Source organism: Mustelus asterias, chromosome 1 (genome assembly GCF_964213995.1).
Source record: "Mustelus asterias chromosome 1, sMusAst1.hap1.1, whole genome shotgun sequence".
Classification (NCBI taxonomy): Eukaryota; Metazoa; Chordata; class Chondrichthyes; order Carcharhiniformes; family Triakidae; genus Mustelus; species Mustelus asterias.
In genome coordinates, this window is record NC_135801.1 from 126,844,893 (window position 1) to 126,871,653 (window position 26,761).

At 39.6% G+C, this 26,761-nt stretch overlaps 1 protein-coding gene across 8 annotated transcripts in view; it reads right to left on the bottom strand.

Moving 5' to 3' along the window:
• LOC144497364 (kinesin-like protein KIF2A) overlaps positions 1 to 26,761 on the bottom strand; it is a 109,783-nt gene that overhangs the window by 15,226 nt on the left and 67,796 nt on the right. For 6 of the 8 annotated variants that reach the window (XR_013498543.1, XR_013498542.1, XM_078218563.1 and 3 more), the window contains 9 exons: positions 18,134 to 18,296; positions 17,065 to 17,155; positions 15,190 to 15,253; positions 14,980 to 15,071; positions 11,154 to 11,296; positions 7,919 to 8,123; positions 7,186 to 7,296; positions 5,893 to 5,960; positions 406 to 553 (listed from right to left, as the gene is read on the bottom strand). Coding sequence is in view for 6 of the 8 variants with exons in the window: in XM_078218563.1 (XP_078074689.1) it covers positions 406 to 553; positions 5,893 to 5,960; positions 7,186 to 7,296; positions 7,919 to 8,123; positions 11,154 to 11,296; positions 14,980 to 15,071; positions 15,190 to 15,253; positions 17,065 to 17,155; positions 18,134 to 18,296 (1,085 nt within the window). In the remaining 2 variants the exon portion in view is untranslated. Of the gene's footprint in view, positions 1 to 405; positions 554 to 3,039; positions 3,157 to 5,892; positions 5,961 to 7,185; positions 7,297 to 7,918; positions 8,124 to 11,153; positions 11,297 to 14,979; positions 15,072 to 15,189; positions 15,254 to 17,064; positions 17,156 to 18,133; positions 18,297 to 26,761 lie in introns of all 8 variants that reach the window. The other 2 variants (XM_078218537.1, XM_078218527.1) reach the window with 1 other exon arrangement.

A 26,761-nucleotide genomic window follows, 5' to 3' on the forward strand; every position in this document is an offset into this window, starting at 1 on the left:
TAACTATACTGAAAATTATACGTGAACACCAGGGAAACTGGAGTAGCAAGAGCAACAAGTTACAAAACACATTTAAATACATGCAGTTGTTTAAAAGTGATATGTTAAAACTAGTTACATTTCTAAAATAAAAGGATGGTCTTCACTTCTACTGTGTGATACTTGCGACTTTAAAATAGACCAATAGTACTGATTTTTAGTGGATAAAAAGTTGAGGTGCGAATATTATACAAGTAATCACATATTTCTAATTAAACTATACTTGACTGATAACTACAATTATTGTTCGATATTATTGTATATATACAGAAACATTTAGAATTACAAGAATATTTTAGATAGTTCAATTATATTTTCTGCTATGATTAGTTATGTTTAAAAACGAAAGAAGTGAATAAAACTCACATTTTGTTCACAGAGGAGTTTCAGATCATCTCGCTGAGGAGAGCTTCCAAGTCCCCACTGTGCCTCTAAAGCATCAAGCTGATTTGGTACAAGGATATTAGCTCGCCCTTCTCCTGGACCATTCTGATCTACAATTAACTCTTTCACTCTAGTATTATTTTTGATATGGTGAAAATGAAAAAAAAAGACTATTGTTAAGACAGTTCATCTTTATCTCAAGGATAATTTCTCTACCACACAGATATCACATTTCAGTTTTACTGCCATATCAGACTGAACTAGTAACTTCGCAGTAATGCTCACATAAAATTGTCACATTCAAATGATAATTTTAAAAAATGTACTATCTAAAAATATCAATAACTAGCTATTAAGCTTGTGCATGCTTTGTATTGAAATTAATACTGCAGAACATTATTTATTAAAAATCTCAGCTACGATTTTCTTCATTTGCTAAATGAAGGTTCTTACGAACAGTACTTTCCTCCCGAGGGATGAAGGCTCACTTTCATATATACACATTCATCATCCCATATTAGGGGAAGGGACATCATCCCTGAATACTGTTCCAGCATGACCCTTGCATCATGGCCAAATGATCGTCCCCACGTTTAGATGCTGATTAACCAGCACTACCCGTTCACACTGCAGGCCACATGCAGCGCGCACACCCCCACCTAAAAGAAACTTCTGAAAACTCTCTTAGCTCTTTGTGGAGGGCTGGCTTGTCAAGCTGCCAATCAAGGATACCATCTCAGGTCAGACTGCCATCCCCTCATGAATGTGTTATTGCAAACACATTCCCTCTTTAGTTAGGCATCTAGCTGCACGTAATGCATCATGTCTATGTGGGTTTCCTCTGGGTGTTCCGGTTTCCTCCCACAGTCCAAAGATGGATTGGTCATGCTAAATCGTCCCTTGCGTCAAAAAGGGAAGACACATATCTAGCATCGTGATCTGATTCAACTGAACTTGTACAGAAACATATGATAAAGTGATATCTCAACCAGACTACGCTATTAAAGGGCCAAAAACCCAAGTGAACACGATATATTAAAGTGAGGAAGGAATCCAAGAAAGAGAAAATAATCATTAGTGAGTTCAGAGAAGGAAGGTACACAATAGAATATAAACATTCATTCAACAAAGCTCTTCCCAAAATTTAGTTCTATGGCTCACCTCAGTGAGCAAGTCACTTATGAACATATTTTCCAGAGACAACAACCAACCAGATTTAAAAAAAGAATTTGCTAAATGAATTACATTCAGAAATTCAGTGCCTCCCTGGGATTAAAGCTCAATTCAGGCAAATAATTTATGAGTCAAAGTTGGAAGAGCAGCGTTGACTGGAATCAACTCTGGTCAGTACAAAAAAAGTTAGCAAAACAATATAAATGAAATATAAAATGAAGTGTGGAAAAGAAACTCCGAATAGAAAAACAAAACCAAATAGTGAAGAACTTTTTGATCTTGCTGATGGGGAAAATCTAAACAGTAAGTGGGGTGGGGAGGGGTATGCATTTCTCAAAAACAGTACTTTCTTCCCGAGGGATGAAGAAGCGAGTGTGTATTTGTGGAGTTTGAAAGATTAAATTTCCTGATTATATATAAACAATACAGTTGCATCTTGGATCTCCCAAAACTTCCAACAACTCAATGACTAAAAACTATTTAATACAGAATTACAGAATGCCAATCCATAAAGATGAAGTGGCACAGATAACGTCATGATACTACTATAGCAACAAATTGTACATTCTTTAAAAATCTGAAATGCTTGCTGAAATCACAATTACCAAACATACCAACAAATAATTTACATTTGATTGTAAAATAAAGAATGATGACCATTTCACTTACTGAAATGGTGAACATTTTTATTTACAAGTGACCCAGGCAACACTGCTATTAACAGAGCTTGAAGTTAGCACCACTAAAGACAGTACATTTAGTAAAGAATCATTGTAGTGGAATTATCACTGGTCTGATTGACCAGTAAATGTACTGTATTGCACCATATGCAAATCGTTCCCGCTACAGAATTTAAGAAAACTGCCCTCAACACAATCAGCAAATGCATTTTTATCATCTATTGCAGAATAGCAATTTCTGTCAGCTAGTCTAGTCTGGCATTTCTGCAGGTTTAATTTTTGAGCTATGCACAAAAAGTTATTTTGATAAAGTACAACACTACTGTTGAAAATAATACTTCAACTGAAAATCTACATATAATCATGCAAAAATAGATTTCCATTAAAGATTCCAACAAATAATGGGAGAAAATTAAATGAAGAGGAGAAAGACATGCAACAGTATTGTGTATGAATTCAGAGACTTAAACCAAGGTGGAACTTTTAATAAAATCAGAAAATGCTGGAAATCACTTTGCATATCTGGCAACAGCTGCAGAGAGAAAAAGATCTTTCATCAGAAATACTACCTGTTTCGCTCTTCACAGATGCTGCAAAACCTGTTGAGTATTTCCAGCATTTGTTGATTTTATTTAAGATTTCCAGCATACATTGTATTTTGCTTTAGTAGTAGAGTTTGTAATAATTGATGGTTCGCATAGTCCAGTATAAAAGGAATAGGGGTGGCAGGAAGAAAAGAAATTGATAGAAAGATGTAGAAGACCTGGTAGGTGAAGGAGGGAAGTCATCATACTCGAGGTAGGTAGGAGAGAGGTCAGAACGGCTCCCACCACCTTGCTGAAAGGGAATGTCCGAAGGACTTATTCCAAACTCCTTTACTCTGCAGTATTAAGCAAACGAGTGAACAAAGAGGAAGAAAACCCAGTTAGGGAAGAACAGTACAAGCACATTTTGAAAGACAGAACACCTGTGGAAAATATGGCATATAATTCTAGAAATAATACTTTGGAAGAAAAAAGTCACAGGGCGTGTTTTGCTGGCTATTCACACTGGTGTGGTCTTCTGGTCCTGCCAATGGCGCTTCCCTCCGTGGGCTTCACAGCAGTGAGGGGTGCACCTAATGGGAAGCCCTGTTGAGCAGAAGATCCCACTGTTGGCTAATGGCAGGCCACCTCCCACCACTGTGAAACACGTGCTGAGTGCTTGGTAAATCCCACCTACTACCTGCAGTCAATTATCAAGTTGAAGCCAGCAAAATTATTATATGTATTCTGAACTGCATGATTTGCAACACTAGGATGTTAATGACCAACTTAAGGGCAAAGACCATTCTGAGATTCATATTACATTTCAAATTTTCTTTTATACAAGTTATTCTGGTATTGTATTTTATGTTTACTACATCAATAACACAGTCAGAAAATAAATTGTTCACCCATGCTATTAAACAATTAAACTTTGAAAGTCATTACAAGTTTGGGTCTTCCCCTCAATATTCTCTTGGGTGCAGTGATGTCACTGCTATAAAATGTTAGAGGGTCTAATGTTCAGGAATGCATCCATACCGCCCAATATGAAATTATTTTGCAGGAATGTAACAATAGAACCCCCTCGTGATCTGATGCATTTGTCTCAGCATCTTATGCATTTGTCTTCATGTGCGTTTCCCCAATCTTTCTGAAGGCGGACTGAGAAATAGGACCAGAAACAAGACTGATGCAACAAGACCAGTTGCTTTATGTTGCAGGTAGAAACAGAATGAACATATTAGATGTAATCAATATCATCTTTGTGCAGTTAGTGAAACCTTTGAGAATACCATCTCTAATTAGCAGGTATGCTTAACGTTTTCTAGTCAGCCTTCTAGTCTTGACACAAGCACTATACCAGGCTTCCTTGCAAAATCTAGTTGGCTAACTGACTGGCATTAATCTCTTTCATGTCTGTGTACCCAACTCATGGGAGGAGTATCGTTCTGACCCATTCCTCAGTCATTGATTCACTAGTAGGTCTACCAATAAAATTAGGCACCTCTCCTCCTCATTGCTAAGGCTTAAGAAAAATATCTTCTGCTATTTTTAGAATGAATAAACAGAAATAATGATTTTATAGTCTTGGATGTACTTCAACCCGGGTAAATGTGTAGTGGTCCATTTTGGCAGGTCAAATGGGATGAAGGAGTATAATATCAAGGGTAAGACTCTTAGCAGTGTAGAGGATCAGAAGGACCTTGGGGTTGGGTCCATAGGACTCTTAAATCGGCCTCGCAGGTAGAGGAGGTGGTTAAGAAGGCGTATGGTGTGCTGGCCTTCATCATTCGAGGGATTGAGCTTAGGAGTCGGGAGATAATGATGCAGCTATATAAGACCCTCGTCAGACCCCACTTGGAGTACTGTGCTCAGTTCTGGTCGCCTCATTACAGGAGGGATGTGGAAATGATTGAAAAGGTGCAGAGAAGATTTACAAGGATGTTGCCTGGATTGGTTGGCATGCCTTATGAGGATAGGCTGAGGGAGCTCGGTCTTTTCTCCTTGGAGAGACAAAGGATGAGAGGTGGCCTGGTAGAGGTGTACAAGATGTTGAGAGGTATAGATCGGGTGGATTCTCGGAGGCTTTTTCCCAGGGCTGAAATGGCTGCTACGAGAGGACACAGGTTTAAGGTGCTGGGGAGTAGGTACAGAGGAGATGTCAGGGGTAAGTTTTTCACTCGGAGGGTGGTGGGTGAGTGGAATCGGCTGCCATCAGTGGTGGTGGAAGCAAACTCGATAGGGTCTTTTAAGAGACTTCTGGATGAGTACATGGGACTTAATAGGATTGAGGGTTATAGGTAAGCCTATATATAAGCCTAGGTAGGTAGGGACATGACCGGCGCAACTTGTGGGCCGAAGGGCCTGTTTGTGCTGTATTTTTTCTATGTTCTATGTTCTAACTGATCTTCACAGCATCTGTCTGAAATAGATTATGAGCTATGTGACTTTAATTCGCAGCAAGGGAACTGTTTAACTTATTTGGAAAAACCTGTTGAAATGTTTTTAATAGTGACTAGGCTTCATGATAATACCTTTCATATTCAAAAAACCTCAGCATCCAATTTGCTAAGGAAAAAGACTCATTTTTGGAATGTGGGCATCAATGACAAGGCTAGCATTTATTTGCATCCCAAAGCTGTTTGAAATAACTAAGTGGCTTGCTGATCATTTAGAGAGTCCATCGCATCGGCATGGTTCTGGAGTAACATAGAGGCCAGAAAAGGCAAGGACAATTGGTATCCTTACCTTGACAGCAGAGTTTTTAAAAACAATCCAACAGCTTCATGGTTGTTTTTACTTCCATATTTTGCATATCAGATTTAAATTCTCAAACTCCCAGTAATTTACCAAACATGCAATGTAAAGCTGTTAGTTTAATCCAAAAGAATGCAACATTTAAGACAAAAGTACATTCAAGTTTAAATGAAAAATGCATTAACAATTCTCACATTTCTACAGACAGAACTTTATAGCTTCAATATAAATTAGATAAATAACTTTAAAAGACGCTTAGACAAGATCTTACTTTTGGATTAAAATGGAGATGGCACATTTGTTTCATATACATTTTATTTGAAAAATCATACCTGTTTGCATATCTAAGTGTATTTAGTGTGTTCTCACATGAACCCATTCCTGGAGAGATAGTGGCAATCTATGAATGTACATAAAGTTTAAAAGGTTGCAGAAAATGTATAAACATCAACTCTTGCACAGTTGAAAATTCACCAATTTGCAGTTCAGGATTCATTATGAAGCTATAACTAAATATAAGCTATCCCTTTGAAATATTGTAACTTCATGGTCAGAATAAATCAGGTTGCACCTGAAGTTAGAAAGTTGCTAACAGTGGGCAAAAGCAGAAACATTGATGATTCAATGAAATTTGAAACAAAAAAAATCAACCTAATCTGCAAACAAATGTTAAGAATGAAATGTTTAAATATATCAATCTGCCGAAACCTGGCTTATATTCATTTCTCAACTAACACATCAAACTAATTTTCATCATGTTGCTGTTTATGGGATCTTAGTGCATGCTGTCAAGTTGCCTACACTGAATCCATGACCATAGTATTTAATTGGCTCTAAAGCCTTTTGTAACAACTCGAGGTTAAATGGATGACATTATATTCAGTCCTATAGACAGGATACCAACAATACAGCAACGTTGTCCCTGGCAGAGTAAAAATAAAATGCTTTTATATTATATTAAAAAACTGCTGCCATTGCCAAACATCACCCGCTGAGAGTTGCACCTAGCATATGGCTTTCTCTGAGTTCTAAATTCAGCCTGGCTTAACTCAGTGTGGAGAATGCTAATTTAAAAAAATAGAAAGAAAAATAACTTCCAAAAATCAAATGACAACTAATAGAATGGGGTTTTCTCATTGCTCTGTGCATTCACCTCTGAGGCAATGGGCCACTGACTTCCAGGAAGGCTAATGTTCAATCACAAGCATATGCTAAGTTAATTATTGTTAACCAGATGTAGTGGTGGGATAGTACAACTAGCTTCAGTGCTTCTGAGCTAATAGTGCCACACAACTTATACTGTGTGACATTAAGCAACATCAGAATTGTGTTTTACTGCATACTCTACATAAAATATTTTTTAGTCCAGATTCCCATGTGCAGAATGACCACCAACACTGGAAAGCTAACAGCTCTTGTAGAATCATACCCCAGCATATCACAATTTTCAGGAGAGAGTGGGATGACAGTTGGTGGGATGTGGCAGGGAATAAAGGCATTAGTTTATGGCAATTAAACTAACCAATTCTATGAAGCACATATAGGAACCAGCATTTTCTTTTGAATAGCTGATAGATACCAAGAACCTTTCCTTAAAATGCTTAACACTGTATAGTGTTACTTACCATACAAGTTCTAGAGTTCTCTCCGATAAAAGAATCCCTTAGCACTTGAGTAAGTTTACTTGCTCTGAATGGAGTATGAGGTTTGTTTCGACCTAAGGCTCGGATACATTCCTGCAATTACACAAATGAATATTAAAATGAGAAAAATATTCAGAGGAATGCATAGCACATTTCTTAGGGTGGGATTTCCTGGCCCTTCCTGTGCCGCCAAAGACAAACCCCCCCCCGACAGGTTCCCCGGTGACAGGGCAGTGAGCCATTAAAAACACTACAGACTTCTGTGGGACCAGTAGGTTCTGCCGGCAGCCAATGGAAAGCCACATCCACCATTGGAAAAGACACCACTGGAAAATCACAGGGCCTGTATTTTTTCAACTCTCAAATTTAGCCCGGCATCAAATAATTAATGCAAGTAACTTCTTTTTAATAATTATGCCTTTCCCACCAGTGGGATCTTCTAGTTCCGCGAAAGGGACTGACGGAGAGATCCCTAACGACACAGACAGCGACCAACGCAAATGGTGGGGCAGGAAGATCCTCAACACGGGGGGATTCCCAGCTTTAGTGATAACTCCAAAGATTAGCAACTGCAATGTCCTCGTTCAATTGGACAAACATCATCAAAAAAGGTTATTGCATCTTGCTGAGAGTCCCAACAAAGCTTATAACGACCTATAAAGTGTATCTTTGGTTTGGACTGAAAATTGCAACTTTAACTTTTGCTTCGAGTTACCTTGAGTGCTAGAAGGCTCTTGTTAATCTCAGCACCTTCAAGCCGTGTCTGACGATCTGCACTGGAAGTGTCTGCTCCCCTCTCATTACCTGCCAGATCTATTAAAGAAAACTTTCCATGCATTTTCCCTTTTCTGCGAAGAATTATCTGAAACACCGCATGGCTTCTTGAAGAGTGAGCATTTGCAGAAGTCTGACCAGATGTTCTATAACACAAATAAAATGTACAAGTTTGGTTACAATCATTATGTTTCTTTAACATTTTCAAAATAGATAATTTTCTTTAAATCAAAGGCAAAATATTTAGCATAAATATTAAATTAATAAATAAATTTAACTAAAAATTGAATTATGTAGGTAAACAAGAAAAGAATGAATAAGAGTAGGTCATTCAGCCTTTCGACCCTGCTCTGCCAACCAGCAAGATCATGGCTGATGTCCTACCAAATTCCTGCAATATCCTCATATCCCTCGAATCCCATAGGAACCAAAAATCCATCAATCTGTCTTGAAAATACTGAATAACTGAGCAAGAGAATTAAAGAAAATGTGCATCACAGTCACTTGCAATATATTACAAATGAACTCTCAAAGTGAACATAGCTTAAAAAAAATCCATCTTCTAAATGAGCGGAGGCAAATAATATTTTGTAAAATTAAAACATTCTAAGAGGATCAAAATGGGAGACTGTCAAACCTGGTTTCTTCCCCTCTCCAACATTTGTGTGTTTAGATCCTACGATTGTATAGGCCACTTCAAATTGGTGAAAGTTTTAAGCTCAAGTGGGAAAAAACATTCATTTGCCCTCCATTATGTTTTAATCATTCATTCAAGGCATGTGAATGTCACTGGCTAGGCCAGCATTTATTATCCATCCCTAATACCCGAGAGAAGGTGGTGGTGAGCTGCCTTCTTGAACCGTTGCAGTCCATGTAGTGTGGGTGCACCCACAGTGCTCTTTACCTTCTAATGTCAAGAGTGTGGGCCAATACATTTGTGGAAAATTATCAGTGACCTCAGCATTTCCACATTCAATGCAGTTAATAAATATAATACAGAAGGAAGTTCATAAACTTCAGTTATTTCTATTCGTCAAAGAAACTGATAATTAAAGAGTTATCAAGTATAAATTGTTTTGAAGGATAGGACTTCCATACATATAAACTAAAATTGCCAGTAATAATTAGCAGCAAAGTTACTAAAGAGGCCATTGAGTCTGTTGAGTCTGCACCGATTCTCCAAAAGAGCTTCCCATCCAGGCCCTCCCCTCCGCACTCTCCTTGTATCCTCACACATTTACCATGGTTAATCCACCTAACCTACTTATCATTGAACAATGGGAGGAAACCGGAGCACCTGGAGGAAATTCATGCAGGCATGAGGAGAACATGCAAATTCCACAGACAGTCACCCAAGGCTGGAATTGATTCTGGGTCCCTGGCGCAGTGAGGCAGCAGTGCTAACCACTGTGTCACTGTGCATAAATTCCCTTGGATTTGGGAGGAAATAGAACCCCTCCAAGGAATGTAACAATTGTAATTATTTTCAAGAAGGGAAACTAAAGGCATTCTCTCTTGCCCATTCCAGGGAAAATCCTGACACACATTCTTCTGAATCACCTACTTTGTGTCTCAGGAAATCCTTCCAGACACACAAGTGTGGACTTACAGAGGAACATCTGATGTGTTCTTTATGCCAGAAAAATCCATGAAAAATGTAGAGAACACTATTGCATTCATCGAATTAATCAAATTGTTTGATCAGTAACTCACAAGACTTTGTAGATAGTGCTCCAAAGATTTGGATGTCCAAGAAACTTCAGCACAACTCTGTCATTGCTTCATAATGACATGATTGCAAGTATCTTGAATGGGAGATCTGAAATGGACTCCTTCAAAAATCTGGATCTGACAAACAAGGCTGCATGATTGTAAATATTATGGGGACTATCCATCTGACAGTGGCTACTAACCTTATCAAAGATCAACTGCCCTCAATGTGTGTATTAAACACCATCTAGATGGAAAACTCTTTAACCTCAGTTGCCTCCCACCATAGACATGTGACAGCTCACAGATAACTAGTCTCTTGCCCATTCTGCACCGAATTTGCAAGCCACTCTTGAGCTCTTCAATTCTGCATATAAGAGACTTGCCCTATCCTTGAATTGTTATCAAGGCTAAATTCATTTCAACTCCCACCTGATCAGCCAAATATTCCACCTCCCATACATGTTGAAGGAAACACTCTGGAATATGTTGAGCACTTCCTATACCTTGGCAGCCACCTCTCTCAAAAGGCCACCATTGAAAAGGAGATGCAAAGGAGATCATCTCAGCTTTCCACAAACTACGACAGTGAGTGTTTGACAGCGAAGATGTCCGCAACTCAACAAAAGTCCTAGTGTACAAAGCATTTGCCATCACCACACTCCTCTACTGCAGTGAAACCTGGACTTTATTATCAACAACGCGAGTGCTAGAAAAATTCCATCAACAATGCCTCTGCCGCATCCTCCTGGGAAAACTGTTAAACAAATCCTTGCGTCTTTCTTGAATCCAGCTTCACAAACATTTAGGCAAATCTCCTGAAAAATCAACTATGCTGGAATGGACACTGACTGAATTGCTGAGAAGTGCCCCCCCACAGGTCCTGTTTTCTCAACTCTCAAATGGCTAACGTCCTGGGGAGGACAAAGGAAATACTTCAAAGTCACTCCGAAACTCCCCTTGAAGTGCAACAGAATGACATAACGGGAGGAGCTTGATACCAATTGTTCAAAATGGTAACAACTTGTCCATTAAGATGCACCACACTGGAGCCACATCTTAACAATGAGGTGGAGCAGTGACAAGGAAGGAGAAAATGGAGCATCCCCTGCACCCTAGATCACACCATCCCATTAGACGACCTCCCCATGTGCCCAAAGACCTATGGTTTAAGAATTGGCCTGTTCAGGTGGAAACCCACGACCCTGAATCATAGCATTCAACTAACTTCGAATGTCCTATGACAGTAGCTTTTTTTTCCTTCTCCTTCTCCTCCTCCCCACCCCCATCTCCTCAATTCTGGAGAGCTCCTTCAGGTCATAGGCATCATTTCTTGTTGGAGCCCAATTATGGTGGGTCTCCATTTGAAATCAGGAATAATGGCATTACAGAAATAATTTATACTTAAATTTGAGAAATGTCAGACAGATGTTACACACAAACAATACTTTTCAATACAGACCTACCTGCAACTATTACCAGCTTCAATTAGTTTCAAAACATCTTCTGTGCACTTAACATCACGTTCAGAAAGCCCAACCACCTGAACTTGTTGCTTTCCATCTTCCAACACCCTTAGTTTAGTTTTTCTGTTCAGCAAGTCAAATACCTGCATAATAAAGTACACTAAAATTATTTTTTTGCTACACAGAGGTTTGTACAAAGAAACATTTAAAAATTGAAATAATTAATTTTACTAAAATAATTCAAACCCAAGACATTAGAGTGGTATGAAACGCTTTTGATAAAGAGCAGTTCACCTCTTAACATGTATAACATAGATTTTTTTTAAGATGGCTGTAGAAAGATTGTTCAACATGTAATTAAGTAGTCATGCAAGTAAAAATTACCCCTGTTGTAAGGGGCTTCTTCATTCTTTGAATATAGACATGTTCCAACCATTAAATGGGCCTGCCAGAAGTAGTTTAATCCAAAAACATGGACAAACATAAGCGATAAGAATGCCATCTTATTGCCATTCCATTTCTGCATAATGGGATGTTCCCACTCTCAGAACACCACTTTATTTGGCCTGAACCTCAGAATTTTAAAAAATTCTTTCATGGGATGAGAAGGTCACTGATTGTTCATTTGTCGCTCATCCCCAATTGCTCTCAAGAAGATGGTTATGAGCAATGGCCCCGACATTAGGCTAGTATGCAGAAAATTGTCAACATATTCTAAATCAACGTAACCTGGCACTGGTTCACAGTTTTAAAGTGCTCATATCATTTTGTCTACTGCAGCATTATATTTTGCACCGTGAGCATCATCTGGCTCGAGAAACTAAGCAACTGCTTCCTGAATGCAAAATTGTGCTGAGCATGCACATTTTCAAAAGAGGCATTTGTAACTCGGATCCAAAAGAAACTGGGACATAAGCATCACCCCTAGCTTTAAATTCCTTTACTACTATCTGGATTTCTGTAAGCCAGAGATCAAAGAAATCCATAAACATGATGCGAAGATGCTGGTGTTGGACTGGGGTGGGCACAGTAAGATATCTCACAACACCAGGTTAAAGTCCAATAGGTTTATCTGGTAGCACATGCTCCACACAGAAAGTGACCCGAGGCCAGAATTGATCCCGGGTCCCTATATTCAAAAGTATTGTTTCTTGCGCGCTATACAGACAAAACATACCGTTCGTAGAGAGCAATATGACTAGGGAAAAGATTACATGAGGTGGTTTCCCATTGCCTTCATGCATTCTTAAAGAAAGCACAAGTCTGCTTCCCGAAGGATTATCCTCCACCTGTAAGCAACAATTGTCCCTCAAAGTTCTAGCTCTTCTGCCATCACCACTGAAAATGCATTGGATCTGGCGATGGCCATAGCTCATAACCCTAAGCATGGGACCCATAACGGGGTCTGGGATGACTGGCAAAGGGAAAAATCATCCCCTTAATCTTGTAAATAAATACACTGTTCATTTTTTGCACACAGTGATGTGATCAATGATTGGTTAACCTAGTTTTGGTAATTGAGGAAAGAACATAGACTAAAACTCCTCGGTTATCTTCAAGTGCAGCCATGGAATCTTCAGCGTCCAACCCAGAAGGTGACAGGACATAGTTTCAGTTACTCTAATAGGGCAGTACTCAGAATGTGTCAGATACTTCAGTGCAATGCAATGCGCAGGCCTATAGAGTGGTCTTCTACCACAAATGCCATTGAAACCAAATTGAGAAAGTGCAAGAATCTGAACTGTAATAATTACTCTCAGTGGCCAGTCAGCTAAAGATTAAAAAGGTTATGTGGGTCCAAGTGGAAGATCTGGGTCAACAGTTGAAAATGAACGTCTTCCCATGGGCAGCAAGATTAATCATCTGGATTTTGTGACAATAATGATAACAAAACTACATTTTTGCTGTCATTCTTCCACTGAGACAGCTAAATACGGAAATCCAGAGTTGCTGTCAACAATCCTTTGCTTTTCTATAGGATGTACTATTGAAGTCCCCTCACCTCAGGATGTGTTCTTATCGGATTGCTAATTAATTATAGTCTAAGATGCCATTAATGTCATGGTGAAAACCTAGACGTTATATATTTTTGAATGAGTAACTGGATTTTCAACTTGTTCAGCTAAATTAATTAGTACTGCAAAATTTCTTGTCTTGGAAAAACTAATTTTATTATTTGTGGAAGGTCAAATTTCATCATGATTTAAAAAAAAAATCAACATTTTTAAAGTAATGATTTTTATATTATATTTTAGCGTCTACCATAATCCCATGTTTATGGACCAATTATTCAAATCACTGACTTTAAAATTTAATTAAAAGTGAAGGATACTAATTGTATTTTACTTTCTAGTTTGTTGTTTGTACAAATACTTCAATGTGATCGATCATCTACGCTGCTTTATGAAATTCCTGTTGATAACTACCTGAAGATCCTCTTGATTTTGGTGCCCAATTCAAGCTAACACCAAGAAAGAGGAAATCCATTCCACAAAGGTAGCTAGATCGTTGTGGGCAGCTTTCTTCAAAGTCAGCAGGATCCATTATTGCTTTATCGCTGACTGCAAAATCCAGGCCAATAGAGACTGTGATTCTCTGATCATGTTCACCCACCTGCGATGCCAGTGAGAATAGAAAATTTGACACTCAGCCAAAACACCATTCACTGCAGTGGGACCAGAGAACCCCAGTTGCAGGCGAGGTCGGAGAATTCTGGCCAGAGTTTACTATTTTGAAGTTAATTTCTTATTTCTGAGGGTGGTTATGGTTACAAGAATCACCAGCGCCTTTTGTCTTTGAATCTGATTAATAAGTTTTGGGATCAGGACAAAGTGAAGTCTAATATTCAATTACAGGAAAAGGGCTGGTGATGATCCAGAGAGGAAGGACAAGAATTAACATAACATTCACTGGCTGGCCTTTCCACCGCCTACCTGCCCACCCCAACCTGTCAGAAATGTACAGGCAACAGTCATGGCCTTGGGCAACCCGCCCACTCACCTTTGTCCTAATTGGAGGCCCTTACACCAATGGTTTGAGGACTGTGAGAGATGATCAGATATAGGTAGGGATGAGGTTGTGCAGTTAATCGACCTGAGCAGGAAGGGGATGGGGGAGCACCTTCATCACAAGCCCCATTTCCTCGTTGGAGTACCCCTCGAAGGTCTGCTTCACCACCACTTCCACCTCCTCAAAGCCTTTTTAACACTACATACATCCTGCCCCATACTAAATCCCATCCATTTATCATCATAGTCATTATTGGCTCCTTATTAGAAAAATCATAGAAAATAGGAGCAGGAGGAGGCTATTTGGCCCTTTGAGCCTGCTCCATTCACAATACTTGGGGAATTCTCCAAGTTTTAAATCACTTTAGCTTTGCATCTCAGACTCCCACCATTTCTTTTAACCCATTAACAGCACCCAAGTTCTCAACTGCTTGGGCCCTCCCTTGCTCAATCTCCCTGCTTAACATATTTTTTTCTTTAAATATCTCAAAACCCATCTCCTTAACTGAACCTCTATTTATCACTTTGATGACCATTTCACCACATCAATTTCTCAAGTTTCCTGGGATATTTTAAATGTCAGAAAGGCCTTATAAATGGACTATTTCACTGTTAAAAATAATCAATAGAAACATTTTTTGTTGACTTTTTATATGTATAATTAACCAAATTTCATTTCTATCATGATGAACTTGCGTTTATAGATGAAGTTTTAACTGTAACAAAGAGTTCCCCTGCATTGAAATAGGTACAAATATTCATTTTAGTTATCAAATATAATGAAAATGTTTTAATTTTCAGTTAAATGTCTCACTTACCTTACCACTGTAAATTTCAAAAAATGTTGCAAACACTTGGAGTTCTATTTTTCTGTAATTTGGCTTCTTTAACATTAGAAAAACATCCCTCGCTGCAACAAAGTTGACAAAAGATTGTGACGTACAAGAGAAAAAATTACCCCACAATATCAGAACAAAGCTGCATTTATAAAATTCAATTTTTAAGAAGTCACTTATGAAAATACTTACCTGCTAGTGCATATATTCCTTTAGAACAATCCTGATTTTTCCCCGTGAAGTCGCCACCCATAGTCTGAAATGTCAAATCAGACACATTTCAATGGATAAAGGTATTAAAACATGCCTTTTACAACATAAAACCAAAATAAATATGCTGAATTGTAATTTTTGAGAGTAATTTTTTTTGTGGCGCAAAAACTTGGCCTCCACGCCAGTTCCCCCTTTACCAAGGCCTGAAAATGACCACAATTGGGACCGCACCAGAAACGGGCACGATGGCCATTTAAATTGACTTTATGGGCTCCACGCCCAACTTTACCAGCACTTCCGCTGCCACTCTGCCTGAGATCAGCGGAGGGGAAAGGGGGGGGGGGTTCGCTGCCACGCTGCCTGAGATTCGTGAGGGGGAAGGGGGAGGGGCAATGTCTGTGGGGATGGGGCAATGTCTGTGGGGGCCAGGGGAGGGGGCATTATCCGGCCCAGGAGGGATGTGGCAGGGGAGCAGCATTCTATCATTTTTTATTCTGCGCATGTGCAGTTGGAGGCACCGATCGGAGCTCCAGGGTTTCGGGCATGTTAAGCCCCGCCCACAGGCTTCTACAGCGCGATTCAGAATTGCTGATATTTTTGTAGGCAGAGTGCATATGGGGGCACCTCAGAACGGGTCCAAAAGTCAGATCTGAAACACTCCCAGTTTCAAGTCTGCCCAACACTTAGAATCAAAATAGTAAAATAGGGCTCCGAGTTCAATGGACAAATAAGATTTTTCAGTTAGTGTCAATCACAATAAATAACTGACAAGATAACATGCCTAATCTCACAGTTCATCCCATTCGTCAGCTGGTGTGAAAACTGAACATGTGACATTGGCTAGAGACCTCTGACTAGACGATGGAAGGCAACACAAGTGGAAATTTTGATACAAGTTTCTATATAAATTGTAAAATTTTGATAATTTTACTAATTGTTAGGGGTTGCTGTTTGTCTGCAATGTTCTTGGATTTTATTATTCAACCACATTTAAAATTAAGTGAAAGCAAATTACTGCAGATGCTAGAATCTGAAACAAAAACAGAAAACATGGAAAGTCAGAATTTTTGTTGGCTTAGAATTACCATGGCTTCAGGTGTGTCTCTCTTTTGAACACAGTTCAATGTCACTTTAAAGACAGAGAACAGAAATATATCACCTGTGCTGGCAATGCTCAAGGACTCCTAGGAACCAGAGGGATGAGGGACTTCCATTTTGTCTTCATGCTTTACTTGTATATACAACCATGCTTAATAAATTCTGCTTGATTTACACATTTTATAGTTATTTGTACACTGTTGGGACAAACTAAGGACCTTTGTGTTAAACATTTAGAATTTATAAATTTTAATTAGGAGCGTTTTACACAAAAAACCCTAAAATCTCAGGGGGAATTCTCCCGTCCCACCCACCACGGGAATCATAGTGGGCGGGGGCCAGACCATGCAAAGGTCTATTGACCTTGGTCGGGATTATCTGGTTTTTTTGTGGCGAGCTCGGTCGGAAAATCCCATCCCTTACATAAATCCATAACTGCCAGTGACCAAGTAAAACGGTTTCATATTTAGATGTCTAAATCAAGTAATAACTATGCTTCTCTCATTTATCATCTCTGGAATCTAATTAGGCTATTCCAACTATAATTTGCTGATTAATCAAGTAGATATATTAGAGCCAATGTTTCAAGTCAGGATGACCTGATTCGAAACGTTGGCTCTATTCTCTTTCTGCAGATTCTGTCAGACCTGCTGAGATTTTATAGCATTTTCTGTTTTTTGTTTCCAATTCCAGCATCTGCAATATGTTGCCTTTAAGATACATTAGAACTTGATCGTAAAAAAATAAAATACTTACATGTGTTTTTCCACTTCCAGTCTGACCGTATGCAAAGCAAGTTGCCATTCCTCTGTCAAATATTGTCTCCACCAGAGGTCTAGCTGTAAACCTGGAGACAAAAAATGAAATTTAAAAAATCATGCATTCAAGCGTTGTTGTCAGTTATTTATATTTGAAAACTATGTACCTTCCCTCCCAGAGTTGATTTGTAATTCCTGTTTAACATTCAGGTACTTCAGTTGTTTTTTTTTCTTATCCTTTACCCAAAACCTTCCTGTGTTTTCCTCAGAAATGTAGGAACAGGATTGGACCTCAAGCCTGCTCTGCCATTCAGTAGGACCATGCTTGCTTTGTATCTATAGGAGTTATTTCCACCGTGGTGGCGGCAATGAGAGGAAAACAAAATAAATCTTAGGGCACAACTGCTGACTTTGGATTCAGACTCTTCTTTTAAAGTGATAAAAATGTTTCATGATTCTATTACACCAAAGCAGTGATACTTTGAAACAAATCTTTCAAAGGTATTCAAAGTATTAACAAAATATAATATACTTGTCCGTATTTACTTTCAACAATTAAATCATCTTAGAGATGATGGGGCGGCACGGTAGCACAGTGGTTGGGGCGGCACGGTAGCACAGTGGTTAGCACTGCTGCTTCACAGTTCCAGGGTCCCAGGTTCGATTCCCGGCTCGGGTCACTGTCTGTGTGGAGTTTGCACATTCTCCTCGTGTCTGCGTGGGTTTCCTCCGGGTGCTCCGGTTTCCTCCCACAGTCCAAAGATGTGCAGGTTAGGTTGATTGGCCAGGTTATAAATTGCCCCTTAGAGTCCTGGGATGCGTAGGTTAGAGGGATTAGCGGGTAAATATGTGGGGGTAGGGCCTGGGTGGGATTGTGGTCAGTGCAGACTCGATGGGCCGAGTGGCCTCCTTCTGCACTGTAGGGTTTCTATGATTCTAGATCAATTCACCTAATGTCAGCTCAGTTTAGCTCAAGTGCAAATTATTGCTTGACCGTTTGTATTATCATAGGCACCCATTTGTAAGTTAATAAACAACTTTCCTGAAAAACAATAAATGTTGCTTACCTGTAAACCATTTCATTAGTAGCAGTTTCATCAAAGGCATAGTCGAAACGAAAAGTTTGGTTTTCTAAATACTTTGTTAAATCCACTTTTTGTTTTGGTTCATGAACCATTACAACATCCTTACTGGGAATTGTGATTACATCAAGGTCTCTGATTGCATTTTCTGAAAGAGGTTAATGCAAGGAGTTATTCTTCACTTCCAATGCTGCCGTGTTGATTGAACAAATCTCTCTTCATTGGACACAAAACTTCTTACCAAAACAATGTCCGTCAGCTTCTTAAAATAGTTCCTTATCATGAGGAATTATTCTGCATGTCTGATGACCATCAAATTTGCTGATAAGTGATCAGATTTTGCGTAGTGCCAGTGAAAGCGTGTAGCTGACTTTGGTCTACTTGAGCATAGAAGTTAATCAGTGTCCAGTGGCCCAGGATTAAGAGACCCGAGTTGAGCCATTCAGTAGTATTACAAAAGCATTTGTCACCAGCCCCATTGAAGGGAGTAATGGCAGAATGTCCTTCGAAGGAGATTTTACTTCGAAGAACCATACCTCCCATTAAGTTGAGCAGACCTCATTTCTTCCGCCAGTTCAGATATTGGTTGATTTTTGGGAACTACTGGTAAAAATTAGGTTTAACAACGAGGATTTAATGATTAACCACTATTGGTGAACATCCAGTTGTTACCAGCAAACTTGGATCATACAAATAGTTCTTCTTATTTTGGCTTCAAATATCATTGTCGGGAAACCTAAACTCCTGAATCAAGGTAAGCAGTTGTTTGAATGTTGCTTGAGCCACACCTTGGCAGAGATCTTATGAGTGAATGGCCTAAACATGAGTAAAAATACAGGTACTGTAATTGCAGACAAGTTGTATTCTTACTGTTTATAACTATATACTAAACCAAGATCGAAGAGGAGCACCCCACACTGGTACATATGAATCTGGAAATTAAATCTCCAAAATCTTCTACAACATGCTCAGTTATGTGAAAATACCGCCACTGACATTTATTGTTTACTATCAATGTTATGGAAAACTGCCTGGTCCTGAATACTACCTTGAATTTCTTCTTTTTTAGGAAAGATACAAATATAAGATCAGGAACAGGGCTGAAATAGGCAAGTAGTTCGAGTATACAGCATAGTACAAATTAAATATACCTCAACTGATTTCCAAAAACAGGAGATAATTGATTTCATCTTGCCAGTGAAAATACCAACTCCTCATTTATCAGATTAAAATGAACATTGGGTTTAAGAAAATGATTATTCCATTATGGAGTTCGAGCTCCAGGCAAAGCCATAGAACTTCTGACAACTCTACTAGGCCTGTCACTTTGGAAGTGGGCTTGTCCCAGAGCTGGAGGTGGAAAGGGTACAAATCAAGTTAGACACAAAGAATTACATTATAGGCTCCATACATGAATAAAAAGGTTAAAGGTTAGATCAAATCTGAAATTAGCGACAAAGCATTTCGTGTTACCAGGGCAAAGAATGAAAAGAGAGACAGCTGGAATAAAGATAAAGAAAACATGTAGACTAATGACAAAAAAGGGAGATTAGAACAGTTAAGTAGGACAAGGGGAGAAAATGACCGGGAAACTACAGGAGACATTACAGGAACAATGTCTAGCATTTCTAAAACTCTGAAAAAGAAAATCATGCCAGAGAACTGAAGGGTGATCCAATCATCTGAAATGTTAACTATTTGTCTCTCCAAAGATGCTGCCTGACGAATATTTCCAGGTTTTTGATTTTTATTTCAGGTTTTCAGTCTCTGCCATATTGTATTTTTGGATAGAGGGGCAGAAAAGTGGTCAAAAACAGAAATCAAAAATGTAGGAGTAAAAGGAATTTCTCAGAATGAAATATACCAATAATCATCACAGTTGGATACATTTGGCTATGTCATGATTGCACAAAGGGTTGTGCTCATTGAAGATAAGGTGGTCCTGTGATGAACTAAAAGAACAGTCAGCCTTATTTTTGTTGTCATAGGCAGAGATTTAAAGAAAAGTAAAAGGAGCTTTTTCTTGAATTCACCAGGGATGGCCCAATTCTTATTTTAAGAGGATTCCAATATAGGTCCTGCATTGCCAGCTCCCTTGCTCTCTAACTTTATCCTTGGTCATGCATGCGTTATCATTCATTGGCCTTTCTTCCGCTAACATTTTTTTCCAACTGTAAGTTCCCTTGGCTCCAATAGTGGGTGCACTTGAGTCCAAACTAGAAGTTGAAACTTACCTATGCAGAATCCAGTACCCATCCCCAACCCTTCCAGTTTTTCTTTGAAATTTACTTACTAGTGTCACAGGTAGGCCAATATTAACACTGCAATGAAGTTACAGGGAAAATCCCCTAGTCGCCACACTCTGGCACCCTGTTCGGGTAAACTGAGGGAGAATTTAGCATGGCCAATGCACCTAATCAGCATGTCTTTCGAACGGTGGGAGGAGAGCGAAGCACCCACAGGAAACTCAGGCAGACACGGGAGAACATGCAAAACTCCACAAAGACAGTCACCCGAGGCCAGAATCGAAACCGGGTCCCTGGTGCCATGAAGCAGCAGTGCTAATCACTGTGCCACCGTGTATATTTGCTCCTTTCAACTACAAGAACTCTGAGCAAATTTGACTTCCCAACTCTTGGGTTTCTTTGTCATCAGGATTAAGCTGTTCTACTGGACAATTTTTGAAGGCTTGGTTGCTGTTATTGTTTTACCACTTAGATAAAGTTAGCTTGAAACCTGAAGCAACTATCCGACAATCCATCTCCGACACTTTCAGCTGTTAGCTGCTGAGCCTCTGAATATTTCAGTGCACTGCTGGTTTCTCAAGTTTATTTGGCTGCTGCAGCCAGAATTGTCCTTTCCAGGCATGCAATGTACTTCTCTATAGCAACCTCCGACTCTGCTGCTTTTTGTTTTAAATGAAGACTGTATTTTCTGCTCGGTCATTGTAGTGACTTGTCTCTACCAATTAAGAACAAACTACATACGTTTATTAACGAACAACAACTATTTACAGGGTGATGCAGATTCAATGATTCAAGACATGACTCTAGGATATAACTGCTGGGACAAGCTGGAGTTTGTCCCCAACTCGGTTCTTGATTGATAAGCCCAGGTCATGTGACTCTTTCAGGAGATCGTCCCTTAAAGTGATCAGGCACCACAGTAATCTAGATTCTAGTATCTAGTATGCTGTGGTATATTTAGATTTCTGCTCCATTGCTGGGATTTCCACTCTTCTGCTGAGTTAGCTTTGAACTGCTTCAGCTGGCTTCCATCCTGTTCCGGATTCTGTTCCATTGCTGCCAATTGATCTTTATTCTGCCACTCTTTGCCTCCTTCCTATTTTAACGCTGTTCTTCTGTCGGCTGTTGTTATACCGGGTCTATTGCAGTACATCAGCAAGGCCTTAACTCACCTCCAAAGGGTTTACCCCTAGATCAACACTATTGGCTTATGGTTGATTCTACCCAGCCCCTTGACTCTTCATTTTCAGTGGAAATGCTTCAAGCTTTTCATCCACTGCAACCCTACTCCCAAACATCTCCTGGACTCACTTGCCCTCCACACCCAGTCATCAGTTCAAGTTGACTCCACCTTATGTACAATTTAACTTCATCCACAACAGAATCTCTGTATAATTCTAGGCCGTTTATGTCTTGTATATAGTCTCCATTTACAAATATAGAGCACGTCTCTCCTGATCTTTGCCATACCTATGTAACATGAGAGTCCTTGTGTCAATCTGCGTGCACATTTCGGCTGCCACCCCAGACACAGGATCATTACTTCCCCATGTCTTTTGCTTTGGGATACAGAGAAGGTTCACCAGGTTGATTCCAGAGATGAGGGGGTTAGTTTATGAGGAGAGAATGAGTAGACTGGGCCTGTACTCATTGGAGTTTAGAAGGTTGAAGGGAGATCTTATAGAGACATATAAGATAATGAAGGGGCTAGACAGAGTAGAAGCAGTGAGGTTATTTCCACTTGCAATGGAAATAAGAACTAGGGGGCATAGCCTCAAAATACGGCGGAGTCAATTTAGAACAGAGTTGAGGAGGAACTTCTTCTCCCAGAGGGTAGTGAATCTTTGGAATTCTCTGCCCAATGAAGCAGTAGAGGCTACCTCGTTAAATGTGTTTAAGTCACAGATAGATAGATAGATAGATAGATAGATAGATAGATAGATAGATAGATAGATAGATAGATTTCTAACCATTAAGGGAATTAAGGGTTATGGGGAGCGGGCGGGTAAGTGGAACTGAACCCACTATCAGATCAGCCATGATCTTATTGAATGCCGGAGCAGGCTTGAGGGGCTAAATGGCCTACTCCTGCTCCTATTTATGTTCTTATGTTCTTTCTACCCCTATTGGGTCCTTCTCTCCTCTCTCCTTACTTTCCTGCTACTCAGTCACACTTACTTTAATTCTCTCACTGGCAATTTGTATCCAGAATTCCGACCCAACCCCTTCTCTATTCCTTGATCTTCTCATTCTATTCTCATGCCCCTTGGAGACAAGCCCACAGCTTTCTTCTGTGTTTCCATCAGTATTCTTGCAAACAGCAACCTCAACTGCCATTTCCTACATTACCAAAAAGTGACTATACTTCAGAAGCACTTCACTAGCTGTAAAGCACTTTGAGACATTTAAAGGTGGTGATATATAAATGCAAGTCTTTCTCTCTTTTTACCCCAGTCTTATCGATCTTGCCAGTCCAGTGCTTGCTTATCTACAATGACACTCAGTCCACTGCTACTTCAATTTTTAAAATTCTCTTCATGTTCAAATACCTCCTTGGTCTTGTCCCTTCCAATTAATCTTACCTCCTCCAGCCTTACAACCCTCCAAGAGCTCTCCATTCTTTTAACATCTGCCTCTTATCAAATCTCCAATTTCATCACCCCACCATTGACAGCTGAGTCTTCAGTCATACAGGCCCTAAAGTATGGAATCCCTCCCTAAACCTAGTCACTTTTCTTGCCTACTTTAAGATTGCACTTTAAACCTCTTTAACCAAGTACTTGCTGACCTAATCTAATGTCTTCTTTGATTTTATGTCAATTTTTATTTGATTACACTTCAGTGAAGCACGCAAATACCATCAATTACCATAATATTGTATAAATAAAGTATCTTAAAATGAGCATATCCACAATTTTTCCCGGGGGGGGGGGGGGGGGGGGGGGGGGGGGGGGGGGGGGGAGAATCAAGCAGTTTCAATTATCACCAGAGAATGAAAAGTAATCTCTGTGCAGTCAATAACTAGAAAGCGATCAAGAATCCCAAATCAAAAGGAACCTTAGTTTTATGCAGCGACGCTTGATAGAAAATTAAAAAGTAAATACAAGGAAGCCTAAAACAAATTATTTGAAAGTGAGAGAGAAAATCCTTTTGTGAGCATTTTGGAAGAAATTCCACTTGTGTTGATGAAACTTTCAGTAATGTCATACCAACATATCATGAAATTTCACACCACCATGACATACTTCCAGGTTGCTCCATTTCCAAAATTAAAATAAATTTGATATTTGGAATACAAATGGCTCCTTTCAAAAATTGCTATTATTCTACCTACTATCTCACTTTCCTGCTACCTTGTTAGCTCCTGTCTGCTACCTGATGGGGTTCTGCCTGCCTCCTGGTTCCTTAATGCCTGTTGCCTCCAGTTGCGTCTTAATGCTCTGAAGGGCACAGTTTCTGGAAGAGGGAATGTAAGCATATAATTTTTGTATCACTTCCATTAGCTACAAAACTACAAATAATCACAAGATTTATTTAAGATCCAAAATACCAGCTGTTGCTTGTATGATAAACTTATGCAGTATTTATTTCAGAGAAAACCATAGCGCATAATTATATGCAGCTTGTGACATGTGTCAGTAATTGGGAGGCAGATAGGGATCAAGTGAATATGCTCATTTAGGTAGGATATGACAAGTAAGAGTGTCCCAGGAATCCATTCAGGGGTCTCAGCTTCTCAGGATTATTTCCAATGTCATACCATGATTAAGTAGAAGTTATCAAGGCACTAATATAGCAGGTAAATGTGTAATGACAGCACAACAAAATAATGACAAATTAAACAAACATCTATAAGGTGCAAGTTAAAGGTTGCTTTCAAGTTCCACTTATGAAGATAGGAGTCCTGGAAATAAAATGGAAGGATTACAGCTATTTGCAGAAGAGGAAGGCTACAATACCATTGATATTAGAGACTTGGTTCAACAACAGCACAGCTTGGCAAACAAAGGGATACTTGCAAACATAGAAAAATAAACTTGTAGCAATTACCTTTATGTGAAAGAAAATGTGATAAAAGAGATATATCTATCTAATCAAGTGCAGAATTAGAGGAATTTGTGTGAATAACAAGCAAACGAGATGGAAACTTAGTGAGCATCTGCTATAGATTCCCATTGCTAGGCCAATGGGAAGCAAGTACATCAACTGTGAGATCAAATAAGCAGGAATTTTAAAAATTAATTAACACGTTTTTGGGGGCAGTGAATCCCAGCCCGCAGTGAAAACTAATTCCCTCCAATTTTAAATATCTATCGTCTTGCAAAATCAGATGCAGCGAATGAAGAAAATGAGCAAATGCTGTGTAACCCGTTTTTTAAATAATTGGATCTGGGTCATTCTAAGGCCCTGCATTTAGGGCTACTTTTTTAAAAATACAGCACCAAACATTAAGCTTGGATATGAAGCAAGGACACAGTACACGGAGATAATCACCCCACTGATTGTCTTCAGTCTTCTGAGGGCTATCAAATACTGATTACAGTAACATATTAAGATTGCAATTGTGTGTGAATGAGAAACATAGATACAAGAGGGTGAAGAGATGTTAAGTTGCCTGGTAATCAGTGACATAGTAGAACAAGGTATAAGCACTTATAAAGGCAGACAAATTTTAAGGGATTTTGCAGGTGAGTGAATTGTGTTTATGGCCAGGATATCTTAAATCTTCAAGAAGTGGAGCTGAAGAATACAAATCGGCAGCAGCATTGTTGCAATAGGAGACAAATATAGGGTATAGCTGAAAAAAGCAGAACCGTCTGTGTTAAGACTGGCTAAAAAGGAACTGAGAGATCATATTAACAAATATCAGATACCACCACTGAAGAAAGTAAAATGTTCCGGGATAACATTCTCCAAACCAGAGGTCAGTTTGGAAAAAGATGCAGATTGCTGGCCATAATATATTGTTTTGCAAGTGATTCTTTGTTCCCAAGCGGATAGCCATGAGAATCAGGAGTCAAATGATTGTACTGTTTATCTGGAGCTAGACATGTACATGAGGCAAGATTAGAAGTGATACTGTAGGGAAACAAATAAAAACAACCCCATGGTAATGGAGCGGCACGGTAGCACAGTGGTTAGGGCGGCACGGTAGCACAGTGGTTAGCACTGCTGCTTCACAGCTCCAGGGTCCCGGGTTCGATTCCCGGCTCGGGTCATTGTCTGTGTGGAGTTTGCACATTCTCCTCGTGTCTGCGTGGGTTTCCTCCGGGTGCTCCGGTTTCCTCCCACAGTCCAAAGATGTGCGGGTTAGGTTGATTGGGTAGGTTAAAAAAAATTGCCCCTTAGAGTCCTGGGATGTGTAGGTTAGAGGGATTAGCGGGTAAAATGTGTGGGGGTGGGGCCTGGGTGGGATTGTGGTCGGTGCAGACTCGATGGGCCGAATGGCCTCCTTCTGCACTGTAGGGTTTCTATGTAATAAGCCACACAACATGGTGAGAAATAATACAAGGACCTTAACACCAATTTATTAGGATGGCATCAAAACCTAGGTTTTGAATGCAGACAGAGAATACAGAGTAATCTTCTCAGGTGTACTTCCAACATTTAACAAAGGAGAATGGAGTCATCAAAATCAAGTGGCTGGCAGTATGGGGCAAAGAAAACAACCGCAGGCATCTCAAAGTATTTTACAGCCAATTCAATACTTAAGAGGTCATAGAGGTTCACAACATGGAAACAGGCCCTTCGGCCCAACTTGTCCATGCCACTCTTTTTTTTTAAAAACCCGTAAGCTAATCCCAATTGCCTGCATTTGGCCCATATCCCTCTACACCCATCGTACCCATGTAACTATCTAAATGCTTTTTAAAAGACAAAATTGTACCCGCTTCTACTACTACCTCTGGCAGCTTGTTCCAGACACTCATCACCCTCTGTGTGAAAAAATTGCCCCTCTGGACACTTTTGTATCTCTCCCCTCTCACCTTAAACCTATGCCCTCTAGTTTTAGATTCCCCTACCTTTGGGAAAAGATATTGACTACCTAACTGATCTGTGCCCCTCATTATTTTATAGACCTCTATAAGGTCACCCCTCAGCCTCCTACACTCCAGAGGAAAAAGTCCCAGTCTATCCAGTCTCTCCTTATAACTCAATCCATCAAGTCCCGGTAGTATCCTAGTAAATCTTTTCTGCACTCTTTCTAGTTTAATAATGTCCTTTCTATATTAGGGTGACCAGAATTGCACACAGTATTCCAAGTGTGGCCTTACCAATGTCTTGTACAACTTCAGCAAGACATTCCAACTCCTGTATTCAATGTTCTGACCGATGAAACCAAGCATGCCGAATGCCTTCTTCACCA